The sequence below is a fragment of the Lutjanus erythropterus genome, chromosome 12 (genome assembly GCF_056507025.1).
Source record: "Lutjanus erythropterus isolate fLutEry1 chromosome 12, fLutEry1.hap2, whole genome shotgun sequence".
Taxonomy (NCBI): Eukaryota; Metazoa; Chordata; class Actinopteri; order Lutjaniformes; family Lutjanidae; genus Lutjanus; species Lutjanus erythropterus.
In genome coordinates this window covers 21192723-21212964 of record NC_139328.1, presented here as the reverse complement: position 1 = coordinate 21212964, position 20242 = coordinate 21192723, and the positions used below count along the sequence as shown (strand labels likewise).

General features: G+C 39.6%; 2 protein-coding genes across 2 annotated transcripts in view; both read left to right on the top strand.

The window, feature by feature from the left end:
• colec12 (collectin sub-family member 12) overlaps positions 1 to 6089 on the top strand; it is a 40855-nt gene extending 34766 nt beyond the window's left edge. The window contains exons 5-10 of the mRNA XM_084733243.1: positions 580 to 1623; positions 2129 to 2701; positions 3288 to 3430; positions 4093 to 4202; positions 4327 to 4469; positions 5063 to 6089. Coding sequence (XP_084589369.1) covers positions 580 to 1623; positions 2129 to 2701; positions 3288 to 3430; positions 4093 to 4202; positions 4327 to 4469; positions 5063 to 5082 — 2033 coding nt within the window. The 3' untranslated portion in view covers positions 5083 to 6089. The remainder of the gene's footprint in view (positions 1 to 579; positions 1624 to 2128; positions 2702 to 3287; positions 3431 to 4092; positions 4203 to 4326; positions 4470 to 5062) is intronic.
• A 1648-nt stretch (positions 6090 to 7737) lies between these two features.
• On the top strand, positions 7738 to 17653 carry stam (signal transducing adaptor molecule (SH3 domain and ITAM motif) 1). Its single transcript, XM_084733244.1, has 14 exons — positions 7738 to 8113; positions 10759 to 10843; positions 11100 to 11175; positions 11384 to 11479; positions 11614 to 11760; positions 12556 to 12646; positions 12840 to 13035; positions 13463 to 13557; positions 14944 to 15032; positions 15297 to 15384; positions 15494 to 15548; positions 15693 to 15846; positions 16377 to 16498; positions 17264 to 17653. Exons 1-14 carry the CDS (start codon positions 8074 to 8076, stop codon positions 17493 to 17495), a joined length of 1566 nt encoding a protein of 521 aa, XP_084589370.1. The 5' UTR covers positions 7738 to 8073; the 3' UTR covers positions 17496 to 17653.
• The last annotated feature ends 2589 nt before the right edge of the window (positions 17654 to 20242 follow it).

The following is a 20242-nucleotide window of genomic DNA, read 5'->3' as shown; positions in this document are numbered from 1 at the left end:
ATATATCATTTTGTTCAAAGCGACCAGACTCCAATGACAAAAACAGTCATTTTAGCCTTCCTGTCTACTGCGGGTTATTGTGTGACTGACAGACCAGAGAGGTGAAATTACTGGTTTTGTCAATGGAGTCTGGTCACTTTAAACTGAGTGACATAGCATCCGTTTCTGCTTAAACAAAAAGATCTTACTTTATCTTACTACTCTTGATCTTTCTCATTAAAAAGGCCTCTCTCATAATGTTGTCAGACACTCATACTAACAATCCGAGCCTATCTGTGGCAAAAATCATGCACTTACAGTGGAGGTTCTTTGACAATGCACAGTTATAGTGCAGTTCAATTTTTATCTCCTAATGGCTGCAGCACTCTTCCTCAGTACTGGACCAGTTTCAAAAATTGTTATCCCCTTTCATCACTTAGACACAAAAACATACGTAATACAAATAAAACTACCCATAGTTGATAACTAATCTTGTGTTAAAGGGTAACTTTTCAATTTAATCTGTAGTATAAAACTAGCTGATATTTGATAGCTGTTTTGAATGTTACATACTAAGATTTTTTTTTGCTACATTTTCAGATGATCAGGCAGGAAAAAAGTCAGTTAATGCCACATCTGAAATCAAGACCTTCAAGTCTGATCTGGAGGCCTTACAGAACCAGCTGAATGATATCGCCCTCAGGGCCACCAGAAACAGAGACATGCTGGATGATCTTCAGATCGCAGGAGATGACATGCAGAATGGTCACGTCTCCCTGCAGAGCCTCCTGGAAGGCAACGCTGCCTCCCTGCGTGGGGTCAACCAGACCTTGGCCTCCTACAGTGCCATGATTGACGACCTCCAGACAGACACTGCACGTCTCCAGTCAGAGATACAGGGCCAGGTCAAAGTGCAGAGCCAGACCCAGGTTAGTGTCAGTGCACTAAATATCACCCAGTCCCAGCAGCGCAATCTGCTCGGCACGCTGCAGAAGACGGTGGAAGACGCAGGCCAGGCGGTACAGAAACTGAAGAATGACTATCAGGCTCTCCAGCAGACGGCCAGGCAGACCCGTGCTGACACAGAGTGGCTGAAGGAAAAGGTCCAGAACCTCCAGGTTTTGGCAGCCAACAACTCAGCGCTGGCCCGGTCCAATGGAGACGCTCTGGATGATTTGGGGGCTCAGCTCAGCACCCTAGCCAGCCAGATCCAGAACGCCTCCACTCTCACTGAGGGTAATGACCAGAGCCTGCGTGAGATGATGGACCACCAGAGAGACCACGATAACACCACCTCATCCAAGTTTGATGAGATGGAAGCACGATTAGACAGACATGAGAACAACATGGGCCGTGTGAATGGAAATGTGAGCTTTGCCACGCAGCTCCTCGGAGCCATCAGCTCCGACCTGAATGGCCTGAGGTCCTGCGCTGAGACAGTGATGAGACATTCAGACCTGTTGGTGTCCCTGAATGGTAGTGTGACGGAGGTCCAGGCAGACAGTAAAGAGCTGCGTGCCCAACAAGAAGAGCTGACCACCAGGTTGGACAGAGAGGTCAACAACCTCTCCATGGTGATGGAAGAGATGAAGCTGGTGGACAGCAAACACTCACAGCTCATCACCAACTTCACCATCCTGCGGGGTAAGAACAGATGATATACATGATGTATGGACACAGTCAAAAATATTTTGGATCACAAGATGTTGTGATGTCATTCAGTCATGAACAACATGCACATCATGCATCCGAATTTAAGTGGAAGTTAGGATATGTAGTCTCTAGATATGTAGTCACTTGATTTCTTCCTGTCTTGCATGTCCAAAACTAAAATAATAAAAAATAAAACTAATTAATTATTGCTAACTTGACCACAGAGCCGTGCACGAGCAAAAGTGACACTAGAGGAATACGTAGAGTGTCATAACTTAAGGCCACTGACTAAGCTTTCGTATTTGACGTGTTGGAAGTGAGAACATGTTGCTAGAGCACTATTTTTTCAGCGAGATATTAATTAACTAAAATAACTATTTCTAAGTAACTAGAATACCCAAGTACAAAAAATAAATGGTATGATTTTCTTGTGAAACATGTTAAGACCTCCACAGTAACAGTATATTCTGACACGTATTGTCCACTTATGTTTCAGGTCCACCGGGTCCGAAGGGCCCCAGAGGTGATAAGGGTCCCCAGGGACCAGTGGGCCAGTCAGGACAAAAAGGTGATAAAGGAGATAAAGGGGTGCCAGGGTTGGTGGGACCTAAAGGAGAGAAAGGTGCTGCAGGACCACCAGGTCCAACAGGGCCAAAGGGTGGAGCCGGGGCTCGGGGTCTTCCAGGGGCCAAAGGGTCAAGAGGGTCTGGAGGTCGTCCTGGAAACCCCGGTGAAAAAGGTGACCCCGGGACTACAGGACTTCCTGGTAGGGATGGACAGCCAGGGTTGCCAGGACCACAAGGGCCACAGGGACCCAGAGGAGCAGCAGGACCTGCAGGGTTGGAGGGCCCACGAGGGCCCGTTGGACCCATCGGCCCTCCTGGTCCTCCAGGGCTACCAGGGCTACCTGCACTTGTACCTCCTCCGGTTTCAAAGCCTCCTCAGCCCACTCGGCCCCCTCAGGTCCCTGAACCCCCCAAACCACATCAACCTCCCAAACCAGTATTGGTGCAACAAGGAACCGTTTCCCGGCAGGTCCAGGCTCCTGTGGCCCCGACTCCAGAACCTGGTGAGTTCAGTGGAAATTTTACTTCATTTCATGTGGATGTCCAGTCAGTATTGATGGTGAATGTAGACAGTTGAAGCAATAAATTCCTCAGTGCTGCTATACTGACAAAGAAAGCTGAGTTCTCCTGCTCGTGGAGCCATGCCAGCAGTGCAATGCATTGCGTTCGAGTTTCTAACGCCCATATTGCTGCCTATCCCTGCCTTAGTCCATAGCTATTACTTTGTTGGCCAAAACATAGCATTAGGTGACAAAAATATTCATCTAGCACGCCCCCTGGCAACCCAGAGGTGGAGACTAGAAATCCATCTCTGGTTAGCCAGGGGGCGTGAAATAGCCCATAGTTCTTCCTTAATACCAATAACATCACTGTGACATCACTTGATGTGAGAAAACTTCAGATTTTGCTTTATCTGTCAATATAGCACACACAGGGGAATTTATTGCTTAGGAATTTATTTATTGCTATCCACATAAAATATGGCAAATGTCCCTGTAAATGATTGCATAAGGCTCGAAAATCGTTTGATACAACATTTGATGTAATTTTACTTGCATATTGTAATATCCTGTAAATGATTTATTCCAGGCTGCCCACCAGAGTTTAGAAAGTTTGGAGACAGCTGCTACTACTTCTCTTCTGGTTCTCAGAGACTCAACTTTGACGAGTCCAATGTGTTTTGTACCAACATGTCGTCTCATATGCTCATTATCAATGACAATGATGAACAGGTAAATGAAATTAGCCGCTGATAGTTCCTTTAAAGCCATAGTTCAGATTATTTGAAGAAGGGTTGTATGAGGTACTCATCCATAATTAGTGTATTACTTTTAGTAGATGGCAGCGTTATCCAGTAACTTTGGTGTATCCAAACTGTCTGAAGTCACATAGTATCTCAAACAGACAAATTGAGGCAGTGGTATACCAGTAACTTCCGTGTTCTGTGAGGTTAAATTACTGATTTTGTCCAAGGAATCTGGTTGGTGTGGAGGGAGGGATGTTAGGCTCATATATCAGTGGTTTCCCATCAGCAAAGGCTGTCTGACAACAAAGTGGTAAAAAAAAATATTATTGCGTACGCTTAAACTTTTGTTTTTAGGTGGACCTTTTTAGATGACTAAAATAGATTTTGCTGCTGACTCTGTCCACAACAGCACTTTGCTTAGCCTTCGTGCTGTTATTCATCTCTGATTCTTCAAACTGTGCCAAAGTAGATCTACTGTAGGTAATACACTGCTTATGGATAAGCACCTCATACAAGTCTACATCAAACAATCCAGACTATCCCTTTAATGCATTCACTGACTTTAAATCAATTTTATAACATAACTTTTAATCATAGACTTGTTTTTTTCTAATCCTGTAAAATATATTTTGTTTTTTTTCTCTGTAGCAATTTGTGAGAAGTGCAATTGCAGGAAAAGGCTATTTCTGGCTGGGCCTTACTGACAGGGAGGAGGAAAATGTCTGGAAATGGGCAGATGGAACTCTACCTGTTTTCACGTGAGTAAACCAACCACTTCAACAAAAATATATAAAAGCAAACAACAAGCTTTTATGAATGTAGCTAATAAACACCTTGTATGATGCTTGAACTTTGACATGTTGTTCATGTTGTCGCTATCAGGAAGTGGAAGCCTGGCCAGCCTGATAACTGGACCCATGGTCATGAGGCAGGCGAAGACTGTGCTGGTCTCATCCATAATGCCGCCTGGAACGATTTCTACTGCACTGACCGCATCGGTTTCATCTGTGAACGTGCCTCTGACCGTCAGTACTTTTTGTATACCAGACCCTTTTGAATCTCAAACCACTGGAGTATGTGTGTGTGCATTTGGTTGTGCATGTTTTTCAAAACCAACAGTGTGTTTGTCTCTCAATATTTTCAGACTGTCTTACTCAGTCTGTGGTACTCAGCTCCATGTCCATTTATTCCTAGTCCCCGTGTAAATCTTTAAAAATTAGTCATCTACATCTAATAGCCAGGAACCAGCTGGACACTTTCATTTTTAGCAAATATTACTAGAGCAGGAGTAAATAATCTATTTGTTGGGAATTATTTTCATCCGAGGTATTTACAGAGCCTGAATCGTGTAGATGGGATTGAATCAAAATAAACTACAGTGCCCACTGACAAAATAGTATCAGCTAAAGGTCCTCTTGTTCTGGAGCTTTACCTAAGATCCAAATCTAATCTACTGTGCAACATGTTTACTTGTGTGTACTGTCTTCATCCTTATAATAAGGTTGCATATTACCAAACTTAGTTATGTTATCAACATGTTAATATATCAATCTGTAAGCACATCATGAATGTGTTAAAATTTACCTCATGCGTTTTATTTTTATTGTTCTTTTCACAGTGAAAGTTCCAGTTTTATAGCATCCATCTCAGACAGTGTGAGCTGTCTCTGGGAAAAACGATGAAGAGGATGAATTTGAGGCTGAAGATGCGAGGATGACGAATGAAGGATAATGAAGGATAACGTCGGACATGAGGATGAGCTCTGGATGTCTAGAGGACTCTGATAAAGCCAGCTCAGTCGAGCATTGCTGAGACTGGGACTGATCTTTGTCTTAAAGGCACTTTACAACACATGGTGCTGACAACAGAGCATGCACAGACCCAGCCCACTATTGTACTGAAAGAAACAGGAGAATGTAGGCATTTATTTAGACTCTACTAAGTCATTATGTGGTGCAGCCACTGTTGTACAGTACAGGTGTATCTGTAAATAATATTTCACAAAAGATACATTGTTGGTTTGAATTGAATTTCATATCATTTATTTCTGGCTGCCTTCTCAATCTTTACACTTACAAAGAAATCTATATCAGAGGATTATGTTGTTAATAGAGTGGAACTATTTTTATACTGTTGAGTACTTCACAGATTCAGAAATAAGCTCCCGGGAAAATGATGAGCACCCATTCACCATCAGCAAATGACTGCAAACTGACATAATAAATAGAAGTAAAGCTAGTGTAAATTTCACCTCTCTACAAAACTGAAATATCGGTGTCATTTTTTGTTTCTGAGAATAGATGCTCAGAGTGAGCAGTGCTGCTGTTTTTTGAAGGACAGTAATTCTTAGATTTTAGACTGCCAGTATGAGTTTTATACAGTATGAGGCGCACATTAACAATATGTACATCTCTTTGTAATGTAGCCATCATACAATGATGTATTCATTATGCCAAATACAATATGTGAAATATGTTACATGTTTATAATTTTGCATAATCAGTTGTTATTGTCGTGTGATTGACTTTTTCCAATTCATATAATGCTTAAGGACTGAGTAGCAGTTTGTAATCCGGCTCAAGGCTCATTTAGGTGGAAATTACCGAGTTCCTATGGATCACAATAAAATGGAAAAAGAAACTGTGTGTGTGGAGTCAAAGCTTTTTTGGTCTATGAAATATTGCACCAAATGCATTTAGATCACATTCACAAAGTTGCATATTCACACCTGGAAGCTGCCCAGTACAACCAGTCTTATCTACTGGCCACTGAGCAGCTCCACTGGGGAGGTTTTGGGTTAAGGGCCTTGCTCAAGGGCACCTCAGTGGTGGTACTGAGGGAGGGGCAAGTCCTGTCTTTTACTTTCCCCACACAGATTTATCCTGTCGGTTGGGGGATTGAACCTGAGGATTGACTTTATGGTCACAAGCTCGCTTCTCTAACCTTTAGGCCACCACCACTGTACACCCTTTCATTTATTGGCACCTTTTTACTTTATATCTTCATTAAAAAAACTAATGTAAAACAGTCAGACATCAGAGCTCAAACAAAAATAGAGAAAATACATCTCACCAAAATGTGAAATTTGGGGAAGCACTGAATTTTGTGTGTGTGGCTTAACAAATTATTTTAAATCTATACCGATAAACTATACCGATGCCTCCACAGCTGTGACTGGCACTGTGTAGTGCTAAATCTTATGTTAGACAATATCAAGGTTATTTTATTCTGTGAGTCATTTAGCCAGCATATAAATTTGTACATGAGATTTCTTAAGTCAGTCAGAAAAGTATTTAAGCCTGCAGACACAAACATTTTACTTGTATCTCGGCCTTTTGAGTAATATTCTCATTGCATCAATACACAGTATGTGACTTGATGTCTCTGCAAACTTGCTTTTTTGTAGTTTGACCACAAATGGGCTGCATATAATCTCCCAAACAGTTTAAGTGAATGATAAACAGATTTCAACAGAAACAGAACAAAAAACAACAGAAAAAAATCACAAAACAAAAGACACCGTCTAAAATGTCTCCATACCCCAACATGCACACCTTGTGTGCACTCCGTCTGACCTGGATTTGTGTGGTGTGACATTGTGTGTGTGCCACTGAACAGCATGCTGGGGCTTTTGGAGACTTAAATTACACTTGACAAGCAGTATGGACACATTTTATGGGGTTCTTTTGTTTGTTTGTTTGTTTTGTTTTTTTATTGGGGGGTTGTTGTTGTTTTTTTTCATTTAGAAAACAGGTCACCATTCACTTAAATTGTGTGGGAGAGTCTGCAGTGCTGTTTTCCTATGAAACTCCGGCACTGTTTTGTGGATTGAAAAACTAAGCCCAACCTTCAGTTGCCATGAGTAGATAATGACTGCATTTTTATTTTGGGGTGAATTACCCCTTTAACTATATAAAGTAATTGAAATTAGCTCCACCTTTTAAGAGCTACATCAATGAAATGTACACATTAATCACGTGTTATAATCCTGTGATAGCTTATAATATTCTAAAATGGGAGTACTTAGGCTATACTTTTGGTACTTTAATTATATTTTGATGCTAATACTCAGGCTATGTACTTTTAATTAAGTAAGAGTAATTTTACACTGTCGTATGTTTACTTTTACTAATTTTTAATTATCTGCATCATAACAGACTGTAATACAGAAAGAGATCAATTGTAGCGCTAACTGCTATGGAAACAAATATCTGACATTAAAAGTATATTTGGTTCCTCGCGGCTGTGGTCAACACGATGAGATAATGTCACATGATCATCATCACCTGACGATGACATGTTATTTTTTTACGGCAATTTGTAGTTTATGGTTCATTTTCTCTTGTGTGCAGTCAGGACAGTCACAATAACAGCAGTGTTACTGTCAGTGTTGAATATATTTGATGACAGCGGTTTATTTAACACGGGGTTGTCTGTTTCAATTACCCAGAATGCTTCGCTTGTTGCCGTCTGACGAAGGAGTGACTGTGTAGAATAGAATCAGACTGCCAGCTACATTTGACATTCATGAAGTTGTCGTTACTATGCATTTTTATTGTATGAAATAAGACAAAGAGGGAAAGAAAATACCAGGGGAAGGCGATATCTGTTGTTGTCAAAACACCAGCAATGCCTCTCTTCACGACCAACCCATTTGACCAAGATGTTGGTGAGTAATCAGGACTGGAGGCTATTGCTAGCATGCTAGCTAAAGTAGCTTTGATCAGTCAGCTTTGTTTGTGTTCTCCAGCTATCTGTAGCTTAAATGTTACCCTGTAGAGCTATATTGATACGATTATATGGCTGTCTTACTGTATATATTACAATTTATGTAAAACGAGAAGCTGTAGTCCATGTTAATTTATTTAAATGTCTCGTTTGCCTGTGTTTGTTGTGATTCGCTCATTTAGCCCGGATCGTGTATAGATGGGAACCCCAGTTCCGCGAAAGATCTCGCGGGAGTGGTTAATTTTAAGCCAAACCATGACGTTGTCCTAACTTTAAAGAGTCAGTTCTGTTCCTAAACGTAATAAGATCCTAAGCACGGCGTTGTCTGACCATAGCACATAATTATTTAGCACAACGTTTACAATAAAGAATAACGCGTTCAAATATCGCGAGAGTTTCGCAAATCAAAGTTTCTCCTGTGAACGTGTGAACCGTTAGCGAGGACACAGTTGGCAAACTAGCTTTCTGCCTTATCCTATGTGGAGATTTAGCTTAGCTAGCAAAAACATATTGGTGGTAACGCCGAAAAGCCTTGTTGAAGAATTAATGTTACATGTAATATCCATTTATTTTGAAGTCATATTGACAGGTCGAGCTTATGGTTAACTGTTAATAGAGGTGGGACACAGATGTAGAGCTAGTCATCAGATATTTAAGTAGCTAACAGGTTAGCAAGCCATTTGCCTCATCATTGCTTTACTGTATCCCACCGTATGATGCTAACCCATATGATGAGCCTGATATCTCTCATGGACTGGAAGTGAAAGAGGATGCGGTGTTGTATGAAACCGTAAAATGACTCTTTGTTCCCTTTTCTCTCTTTGTTCTGTGTCGAGTGGTTAACCACTTCATTGGTATGATCAGTGACCAAAGTACACAAACACCTCATTACACAGCACCGCATAAAACTGCAGCTCTTATAACCAGCAGTAAATGCTCATTTGGTAAAGCTTATGATGAGGCATTTGTTTGGGCAGGCAGGTGTTATTTCAGCTTGAGTGATCCTTCTCATGCGGTTTGTTCTGTTTATGTATAAATATGCTGTTAGATTTCTCTTTGGCAGTGTTTACAATAATCTTCTTGTAACTAGGTGACAGGGATATTAATCAGATACTCTCTCTGATATTTGTGATGTGATATCACAATGTCTATATTAATCTTGATAGATTTTCTGTAAAATACATGAAAACCTGTCAATGATTAAATGAACGTGACAGGAATGTATTTTTTGGCTAAGCCAGCAATTTAAATACTTAAAAAATCAATTTACCTCATCATATGGGTGTAAAAATTACTGCTGAACAATTAATAATAATAAAAATCCCAATATGACCAAGTACAATATCCAAATCAGGAGTTGAATATTATTGATAAAGGCCCTGCAGAGATGCCCAGGCCTACAAATTATGCTCTCCAGACGTAAAGGAACTTGTTTGGGACAGATACTAGCAAAAATCACATCACTGCATTTTAATTTTTTCACTGAAAATTGAATGAAAAATTTACCATTCCTGCTAAAATTGTGACTCACATTGCAATCACAATATCTGTCAAAAATAATGGGAATATGATGGGATTTTTTAATATCGTTCTGCCCTAGTAAAAATTATACAGTAATCAAAGGTGATCATAAAGAAATTGTTCACAATGGTTAGCTTTACTGACACACCGGTATAAATGTTATATATTTATTTATTTATCACAGACTGTCAAATGCACTACATAAAAAAGCACAATATTTAAAAGTTTACCAGTGTCCGAAAATAAACGGAGTCAGTATGATAAATACAGTCAATACAAGTAATACACATATCTGTGGGTATGAAATTCCACTTCCCCCCTACTTGACTACCGAGAAAGCAGAATGACTTATGGCTTTCTTTCTGAACTGTTGCTCTCATGACCAGTTGTTTCTTTGCCAGTGCAGGTTTTCAGTGTTGACCATATATATTGTTCTCATTTACAAAATCAGTTAAACACATGGACCATATGGTTGAATAGCAGTATCCAGTGTAAAAAGTCTTACTTCACCTCTTTTACTAGTGAATTTCATGGAAACATGAGGTAACTTACAAGGCAAGACATGTCAAGTACACAGAGAGAGGCCACATGAACTGCATGAACAGTTGGTCCATCAAACGCTGTAACAGTATGTCATTTGGCGACAGGAGAAGTTGCAAAAATCATGGTTACATACCAAAGACTGCAATGGCAAAGAAGAATTCTCTCCACTATTGAATCAAAGACAGTAGACTGTATACTTTCTCAACAGCACAAGCTGCAGTTTCAAATAAACTTCAAGTTAAATCAATACCTCTCTCAACACAAACCAAACATTATGAGCTCCTTCAGATTTGTGTATACTGCAGGGCTGTTGTATTGTTAGGGGCTTCTGTTATTTTGTCTGTATCTCTGATGTTTATGCTCATTTGAATAACAAAAAGACCAGAGAGGATCTCTTCTTGAAAGATCTCTCTTTCAAGAAGCTTTGTTATTTCACCTCTTCTCTCTGTCTCGAGAATAAGTCGCACTTTTGCAATCTTTAACTTTTCTGCTTACGTTGGTTGTTGTGCTTCTTTCCTGCAGAGAAAGCAACCAGTGAGATGAACACAGCTGAGGACTGGGGCCTCATCCTGGACATATGTGATAAGATAGGGCAGTCACGCACTGGGTTAGTTAACTGTCTTCATACTAAACCTGACACACAAAGCCAATCATCAGGCATTGCATGAAGTTGTAAAACACACATCTCAGAGTTGGAGAGGGAACCCAATGCACCCAAGGAGAATTTTAACATAAATAACAATGATTAATGTTTGTAAAGACTTCTATAGTGACTTCTTTTTCTTAACATAGCTGGATTGGTCTTTGGCCCATGCCAAGCAGTTAATTTCCTTAAACTTTTGATTTCTGCCCTTCTGCTACAGGCCTAAAGAATGCCTCCGCTCTATAATGAGAAGAGTAAACCATAAGGATCCCCATGTGGCCATGCAAGCACTGACTGTAAGTAGAGTGTAAACAAACAACCATGTGTGATTGTTCAGTTTGTTGAGGCATCATGTAGTCTTCTTGTCTTCTACCTTTAATTAGCCTTTCACTGAGATGAGAGCAAGTGGAGTAACTGACTTAATGCTATAATAAATTGTTTGTTAAATGTTGCGCTGGATTAAATCGTGAATCTAATGAATTGTTTGCACCAATGTCCTCACAGCTCCTTGGTGCTTGTGTCTCAAACTGTGGGAAGATATTCCACCTGGAGGTGTGCTCCAGAGAGTTTGCAAGTGAAGTCAGTAATGTCTTAAACAAGGTATGAGATGACATCTTTATTTTCAGCGTATTGGCTGCTTAAGGCCCATTAATTATTTCTGATGATTTGAAATGAGGTCATGCTACATTCAGTACCTCGTTCTCATGATGTGTCTTTTTAATGACTGTCCCCAGGGCCACCCTAAAGTGTGTGAGAAGCTGAAAGCCCTGATGGTGGAGTGGGCAGAGGACTTCCGCAACGATCCCCAACTCAGTCTGATCTCAGCTATGATCAAGAATCTACGTGAGCAGGGTGTTACTTTCCCGGCTGTAGGCTCCCAGGTATGTGTGAAGAGTGGAATAGACTGTGGTTTTATGTCGCTATTCAGCACTATGTTATTTGTCACAGTGACAAATAACATAGCTGTCAGTCCTTTGTAAAAAAAAAAAAAAAAAAAAAAAAGAAAAAAGTGAGGACGGTCTCTCACTGGAAATTGATCCCTATATTGATAACTTCCATTTCACCAAAAAGTACACTTCAGTCCTATATAACATGAGCCTCGACTGCTCTGGTTGTGAACTGTAACTTGACTGGTTGGCAGAGGCATACAGTCCTGAGAGGTGATTCCAGTTTGCTTGTTTCTTCTTTTTTTAGCCTTAGTCTTAAAATTTTTTAATTTCTGTACTTTGGGGAATACTAGTGGACTATTGGTTAAAATCCATACCACACAACTACAACATCCCTGGCAGAGGACTGTTTCATAACCAGATAAAAACACCTTGTTGTATGTTTAACTACCCCCTATAGGTGACCTAATGGGTTACGATATAGGCTGGTTGCTTTATGCAGGTGAAAACGCAATAAGCAAACAGTGGCGTAGGTATCAGTGCTGAAAAATGGTTTAAAATGATATTGAATCAATTCATGACCTACAAATCGAAAGTCAAATTGAATTGTGGCTTTGGATAATCATGACATCCCAAGTATCAAACTAAATCTTTTCTTCAGTTGAGTAATTTGAGATTGTTTTACTAAATTTGCTTTAAATCTTGGTCTAAAACATCAAGTCTCAGATTTATCATTTTATTCTTCTAAGTGTTGAATCATCTAAGCATGCGATTGTGATCTCTTCACAGGCTGCAGAGCAAGCAAAAGCAAGTCCTGCTTTAGTAGCAAAGGATCCCTCCACCTCAACAAACAAAAAAGAAGAAGAAGACTTGGCCAAAGGTGAGGAGGCCTTTTCCCTCCACAGCACAGTGGGCATTGTCACTAAAAACATGCATATTAACACCACTAATGCTTTATTTATGTTGCATAAATCACTTTTTACATTGGATTAATGTATTGCAGATGTTCAGCAACATTTAATGACTTCAAGGGCAAAAACATTATTTAACATATCTGTCTGTTTTGTGTGCAGCTATTGAGTTGTCACTGAAGGAGCAACGTCAGCAGCCGCAGACCTCCCTGTCGAGCCTTTATCCGAGCACCTCTAGCCTGCTGTCCTCACACAAGTCCGATGGCAGGAAAGTCCGCGCCATCTACGACTTTGAGGCTGCCGAGGACAATGAGCTCACCTTCAAGTCAGGAGAAATCATCACTATCCTGGACGATAGGTAATTGTTTGTTTGTTTGTTTACACACACACACAACAAATAAGTGGGCAAAAGCACCACACAAGGATTTGTCAAATAACTGAGAGGATTGAGGGCAGCTTGGTGGTATTTTGAGTCTGTCTTGTTGGATGCCCTAAAGCAGAGCACTGAATCTATGAGCTGAAAAGAAAAAAACATCCCTCAGCTATTGTTGATGAACACCATCCGGATTCCATGACAATTTGATGAAAAACTTCATCTCTAAAAGGATTTTTCAAAAATAAGTTATTTTAAAGGAGCTTGAAGTTGTGTGTAACTAAGTAATAAAATAATCTGCTCATTTAATCTGTTGAATTTTTAATATTTGCTCTTAATGCAGCAGTGAGAAGATAACAATTGAAATCTGTCTGATCATTTCTGAAGGATTTCTTTTTTTTTATTATTTCAGTGACCCCAACTGGTGGAAAGGGGAAACATACCAGGGAGTGGGGTTGTTCCCATCTAACTTTGTCACAGCTGACCTCACTGCAGAGCCTGAGATGAGTGAGTACACACACACACACACACACACACACAAACACATGCTGAACACAGCCTTTACCCACTTAGGTCATCTGTAGTCCTTTGATAGCCCATTTAGTCCATTAGCAGTGTTGTTGTATTGATCCTAAAGAGGGAAATACTTAATCTCTTAAACATGGCTGGTGAAAGAATACAAAGATCAGAGAGCAATCAAGACGTTGGTTGCATAGACAGAAAATGATCAGTGGGTTATCACATGCAGTAAAATGCAACACAGCCTTTGCTTCTTGGAAGCCGGATGAGAATTTGCTCTGATGGCATTTTGGACACATTTCCTCTAATTAGAGGGAGCTTCATCCAGTGTTTCCTGACTGATACTGATACAACAACTTTGAGTGTCTGCTGTATTGATACAGAATAATTTTTCTTCTGTGCTTGCTGTTGAAATTTAGCTTTTTTGGCATTGTCTTGTTGCACGCTCCTTATAACTCCCCATGCATGTAACATCTCCACCATACCATATTATAATACTACAGCTGCAACTAATGATTATTTAATTATCATTTAAACTGCAGATTAGTTCACTATGAATCAATTAATTGTTTAGTCTATAAAATGTCAGAAATTGTGCTTGTCTTGCCCAAAACTCAAAGTGTGTTCATTTACTATCATAAATGAGAAAGGAAGGAAGCAAATCCTGATGTTTAAGAAGCTGGAGCCAGCAGATGTTCGTTCATCTCACTGAAGTATTATTTATTGCAGTAAAATAAGATTGTCAAGCAGACTGACCAACACTGTCGTAAAAACTTAGCATTTCAACTGACTCTGACCTCTGCTGGCCTCAGCAGAAGAAAACACAGTCCTATCTAGTGAACTGAAAAAGTAACTGATTTTATTATTCTAGTAACAAAAAGATTGGTACTGTGCAAAATATGGTGATACTGTGAGGCTGGTCATCAAACATGATAGATTAAATGTTTTTTTAATGTTATAAGCTTTGCTCTGTTTCTGTTTGGTGGGAGTTTGTCACGCTTCTTAATCATGTCCAAATGTTTTCTCTGCAAGTGCACGTGTGTGTCATCCCTCCAAACACTCATTCTGCACATGTGCACTCTGCTAATCTGCTCTTTTCCTCCATTTGTGTAAAACACAAACATGATGACAGAATATGACGTGTCACTGAGGGCTGCAAAAAGAACAAATATGAGCAACATTTCCAGGCGATTTGTCGGTAGCTTGTATAAGATTGTAACTTTTACTTTCTTAATATCCATACCAATCTTTTATGCTACTTTTGCGCCCTTACTGAATGTCAGGTCAGCACATTTTGACCTCTTATGAACGTATAAATGATTGCTACTGTGTATTATTTTGCTGCCGCATCTGCTGTTACTTGGAAATCTGTAGTGAAGACAGAGAAGAAGACCGTACAGTTCAGTGAGGACATCCAAGTGGAGACCATAGAGCCTGAACAAGAGCCTGTATTTATAGACGAGGTAAGTTTCCTTGTGTGAATACTTGCTTACAAAACTTGTTCAACCTCACTGAGATCTTACTGTTGCATCAATAAATGACAAGTTCCGTTCAAAATAGGATCTGCCCGCCTGCTGATAAAATGAGGCACAACAATGTCAAAATCATAGACTAAGATAAACTAAGCTTTCTATTCTATTTCTGTACTCACTTGATTGAAAGATTAACTCACTTCTACACTTCTGTCTAGAACGTGTCATCACTGAAACTTTATTGCAATCTTTCAGGACAAAATGGACCAGCTACTGCAGATGATCCAGAGTGCAGATCCCACAGACAACCAGTCAGACAGCGTTGAGTTACTACAGTTGGAAGGTAAACACACTTTAGGGTTGAAATCAAGTGAATGAATGAGACAAAAGACAATGCCAGTTTGCACTAGCTAATTGTAAAACTAATAATTATTTGTCATATTTTTCATGAGGTGCCTGCAATCAAATGGGACCACTCATTGACCAGAAGCTTGAGGATATTGACAGGTACATCATGCTGACATGACATGTTTTGCACACAGAAAACTACAGACAGCAGACATAAAACAAGTAACACTGATTATTTCAAGCACTCCATAAATAGTTACGCACATTTAATTATTATCATTGTTTGTGTGTGTGTATCATCAGGAAGCACTCAGAGCTGTCTGAACTGAACGTGAAGGTGATGGAAGCTCTGTCTTTGTATGCCAAGCTAATGAATGAAGATCCAGTTTATGCCATGTATGCCAAGCTGCAGAGCCAACAGTACTACATGCAGCAGCCTGGCAGCGCAGCACAACAGGTACAGTCAACATGTCATCAATGTGAACCAGATACTTTAGCCAATCAGGATCAGCCCTTGAAAAAAATGTTTTATGAGCATAAAAGTCAAAATAGTTTACTGACAGGATTTTAACATCTTATCACAAAAGGCAGAAACTATTCATGAGGTCTACAAATGATCAGTTATTGTTTAAGAAACTATATTGCCTTTTCACTTTTTCAAATCTATTTTCTGGGACCAAGAATGCCACTGTGTACAACTGTATTACGTTGAACCACTGTCACTATCTCCAAACTTGATAAATCATACCAAAAAGTAAGAATTAGGAGTTGATTGTTGCAGACATTTGATAAATGCAGCACCCTGCTACAAAATGAAAAGTTTAAAAAAATGTGCATTTGCTAGGATCTGTACTATTCCGTCTTAAATTTTAAATTAAAACCATGGTTACCTGGTGCTGTTATACTATATTATTGGTCTAATTGCTGTTGCTCATACCTCATACACACTCTGTCATTAAGATTCACTGTGCATGTTCATGACCACAGGTCTACCCTGGTCAGCCTGCATCAGGTTCGTATGCCATGAGTGGTACTGCGGTGCAGGGTTACACTGTTCCCATGGAGCAGCTTCCAGCTGGAACCCCCATACCTGGTCAGCCAGCTCCCAGGTGAGTTTCACAACACCCTGTGGCTTAATATTCTGGTTCTGGTTCATGAAAGTACATTACAATTTGAGTGCAAAACCGTCAAGGATAGGGCGGCTTACAAGGAGCTTTCTCAGCATTAAAAAAGCTCAATTTTTTTGCCAGCATGCACTTAAGTTATGGGAGTTGTCTTTGATTTGTTTTCTTGTTGGACCCCCTCTCGCCTTTCCAAGCAAATCAATGTACATTGCTCTAGACGTTTAATTTACATTACGTATTATATTTTTAACAGGGTAACTGGTAATCTGTAACCTGAAAATAACCTTGCCAACTCTGTAAACTCACCACTCTGCTGCTCCAAGTTTCACTTCTCCAGCTGAGATGCTTTTTATTATGTCCATTTACTGTGGTACCGTCAATGAGCGTTCCTACACATGTTTAACATTAAAAGGCTCACAGCAGCTCAAATGGTTTTTAATTTTGAAGATTTTTAGGAAGTAATGAGTTTTATTGTCAGGAATGTTAATTTGCGTTACTCTCTTGTATGGATGGAATTAGTGCTGTGGAAATCTAAATTAAATTACAGGTTAATTCCATGTCCTTATGTCACACAGCTTTCATTAGCAACTTGCCTGGAAATATTTGTGCTGGTCACGGCTATTATTTGAGACATTACTTTAATACTGGCTTTTATTAGAGAGTTTACGGTAATTCAACGTTCCACCTACTATGTAATGCGTCTGCCTTGCTGTAGTGCTGTATTGACTGTTGCTTCACTCTTTTCCATAGTGACGTTCATATGTACATGGGCCAGCCGCCAGTCTACACCGCAGCTCCAGGCAGCATGGCCCCAGCAGACGTTCAGTCCTACCAGAACCCAGCCACCGCCCCCGGCCCCGCACCAGGCACGACTCCCGCAGGCATGACACAGACGCCAAACTACAGCACCGCCTCCGGCCCGAGCATAGCACCTTCCTCAGACGTCTCACAGGCCCCCTACTCAGAGAAAGCCTTGCTATAGGGCCTCCTGAGCTCACTGTAATCCTCACTCATACACCTACATCAGACCTGATCAAATAGTGGTCGTAGATCATTTCTTTTGTTATGTTTTATATTTAGTTTTATCATGAAAACACCAGAGGGATGGAAAAATTCAAACAGAGTAGACTAACATGACTTTTGACAGGTATAAACAAATATACAGTTACACTTCTCACACCAGGTTTAGAAGTGATCATGAGGGTTTGATTTTAAGAGCTCACGCCAAGACACACATGGTCTGAAAATGGACAGTATTTAATAAATTATTTTTCATGAATTATTTGAATTTACACTCTTCTTCTTCTTGTCTTTACATAACACAGATGTGAAGACATGGAGGAGCTTTCTGTTGCACTTTTGTTCTTCAGTTGCACTTATTTAAGTTTTGTTCATCCTTCAAGCCTGATCACTTCCAAATCTAGATCTTATAGCAATATATGCATTGTCCTTTTTTATGTACAAGACCTGACATTTATTGCTTCCGTTTCATGATAGGACGATTGAAAACTTGCTTTATTTTATAGCTCTGTGATTTTTAAATAACTTCCTATGACGTTTCCTGGAAAAAATATCAGTTTAGTCAGTATTAAGTAAATTTTATTTGTCAGTGATTAGTAAAAATTTTAATTCTTCATAAAGTATATTTTGTTAGCACTGCAAAATTTAGTGTCCTGACTAACCAGATACTCAGGGGTTTGCAGGTGTACATCAACTAATAACCTCTGTCAAGAACGTAACACATAAATATACGAAAGCATTGATAAACAAGCAATTAACTAAAACAGATAATAAAATAAATTGGACTAAAAGGGCTACAAATAATTTTTCCCCCTTAATATTAAGAAATTCATAAATTCACACTACAGTCATACTATTATGTCTAAGACAGTAAAGGATATAGCATAGTAACACAAAGCATACATTAGCATTTTGATTGCTCCTGGCCCCTGACCTACCCCTTCACCATTGGTCTTTAAAATAAACAATAAGAGAAACTAGTCATAAAATAATCAGCAGCTATTTTGATAATTGATCTATCATTTTGAGTGAAAAAAATGTGCAAATTCTCTGATTTCAATACTTTGGTTATGAACAAAACGTTTGACGATGTCACCCTGGGTTTTAAGGAACAGTGATGAGCATTTCTAACCATTTTATAGACCAAACAACTAATAAATTCATTGATGGATTAATCAAATAATTATTTGGAAGTGAACTGAACTTTTTATCGACATTATTTTACTTTTAATTAGTATCAAATTCAATATTTCTTCCTGGAAACTTCCTGGGAAATGACTGAAAAATGACAGACCTCTTAATGTGGTGTTACCACAGAGAAAACATGTGTAACTGTAGCCACCACAACCTGACTACAAATATGCAATTGCTATTTGATCAAGTGTGAAATACACACAGGCATTCCTTCACACCACCCCTCAACATGCACACTGGAGCTACACACACACACACACACACACACACACACACACCACTTAAACACACTACACTTAAACACACTACAGGCAGTGTACAGCAGTGGACACACACAGAGTAGTTGCACCAGTTGGTTCACACATCCTCAGTCAGCAGTAGTTTACCTTCACTCACACACTAACATGGAGAGAAACCCGCAACACGCCACAGCCTTCTCACCCACTTACAGCAACTGCTAATCATGTCCCAAAAAAAAAAAAGAAGACGTCGACTTACATCTACCTTTCTTTCTTTTCTTTTTTTTTTATCAGAAAAAGGACTTTTAGCGATTCTGAAAACATTAGGCTACTACATCCTGTATATGTTGTCAACTTTTAGAAGTACTGAATACTGAAGCCACTTTGTTTTGTTTTTTTTGGAGGGAAAAGAATCCAGAGGAATTTAAGCATGCACATGACTCTTGTATATACTGTACTGAAGTAGTAGTAAAGCCACATGATGACCTCATGGGTGGGCTGTATGTTAGCACAGCTCCGGGTGTTTCTCTCAGCCTTAAAGGAGAACTCTGCAGCCATGATGTCCCTGCTGAATTAAAGGTGTAAAAGCCAAAGAGAACAAAGTGGAAAAAAAAAAATGCCAGGAAACAAGATATATTTTTTCTTTTGTTAGCGCGATAGACTCATTGCTTCATACTGCAGAGTTTTCCTTTTCAAAAGGAGCAGCTCTACATCCTCACTGGTGGATGTAGGGTTTGCTCTGTCTCCATCTAGGGGCTGTACTAACAGACTCATACCACAGACTTGGCTACTAAAGGGGCAAACTCTCTGAACAGCCCCAGTGTCTTTAAAGCATCTCTTTAGTCAGTGTTGAAAAATGAATACTATGTTTTTTGTAGTGCATTTTAATTTATGTTTTTGATTATTGTTATGCTATTTTAAATGGAGAAGCAGTGCAGGATGTATGTATTCAGAGAAAAGCGGAATATCTGATATTCTGCCTAACTTAGTTGTATATTTAAATCGCTCACATGAGAACATGGACATTTCTCTCTGTGTTTGATACATGCTTATTGTACTGTAGGGTCAAATGGTAATGTGAAGAACTGATCGAAACCTCCCCCACACACTTCAAACCTGTCCTTTCTCAGAGCTGTCTAACGCTAAAACAAATTCTACCTGAGGCTGAACTGGAGTAAGGTTCATATGATTCTGGAAAGTACAGTCAGGATTTGTAAACACCTCTTTCCTAAGACCTCCCTAAGTTCTCCGTTAGAGTGACACAGAGGATTTTAAA

What these genes read in the sequence shown, in the direction of transcription:
- stam (XM_084733244.1), top strand. Translation starts at nt 8,074, where the DNA reads ATGCCTCTCTTCACGACCAACCCATTTGACCAAGATGTTG. An exon ending in CCCATTTGACCAAGATGTTG is followed by an intron (nt 8,114 to 10,758) that starts GTGAGTAATCAG and finishes TCTTTCCTGCAG; the next exon opens with AGAAAGCAACCAGTGAGATG. An exon ending in CACTGCAGAGCCTGAGATGA is followed by an intron (nt 13,558 to 14,943) that starts GTGAGTACACAC and finishes GGAAATCTGTAG; the next exon opens with TGAAGACAGAGAAGAAGACC.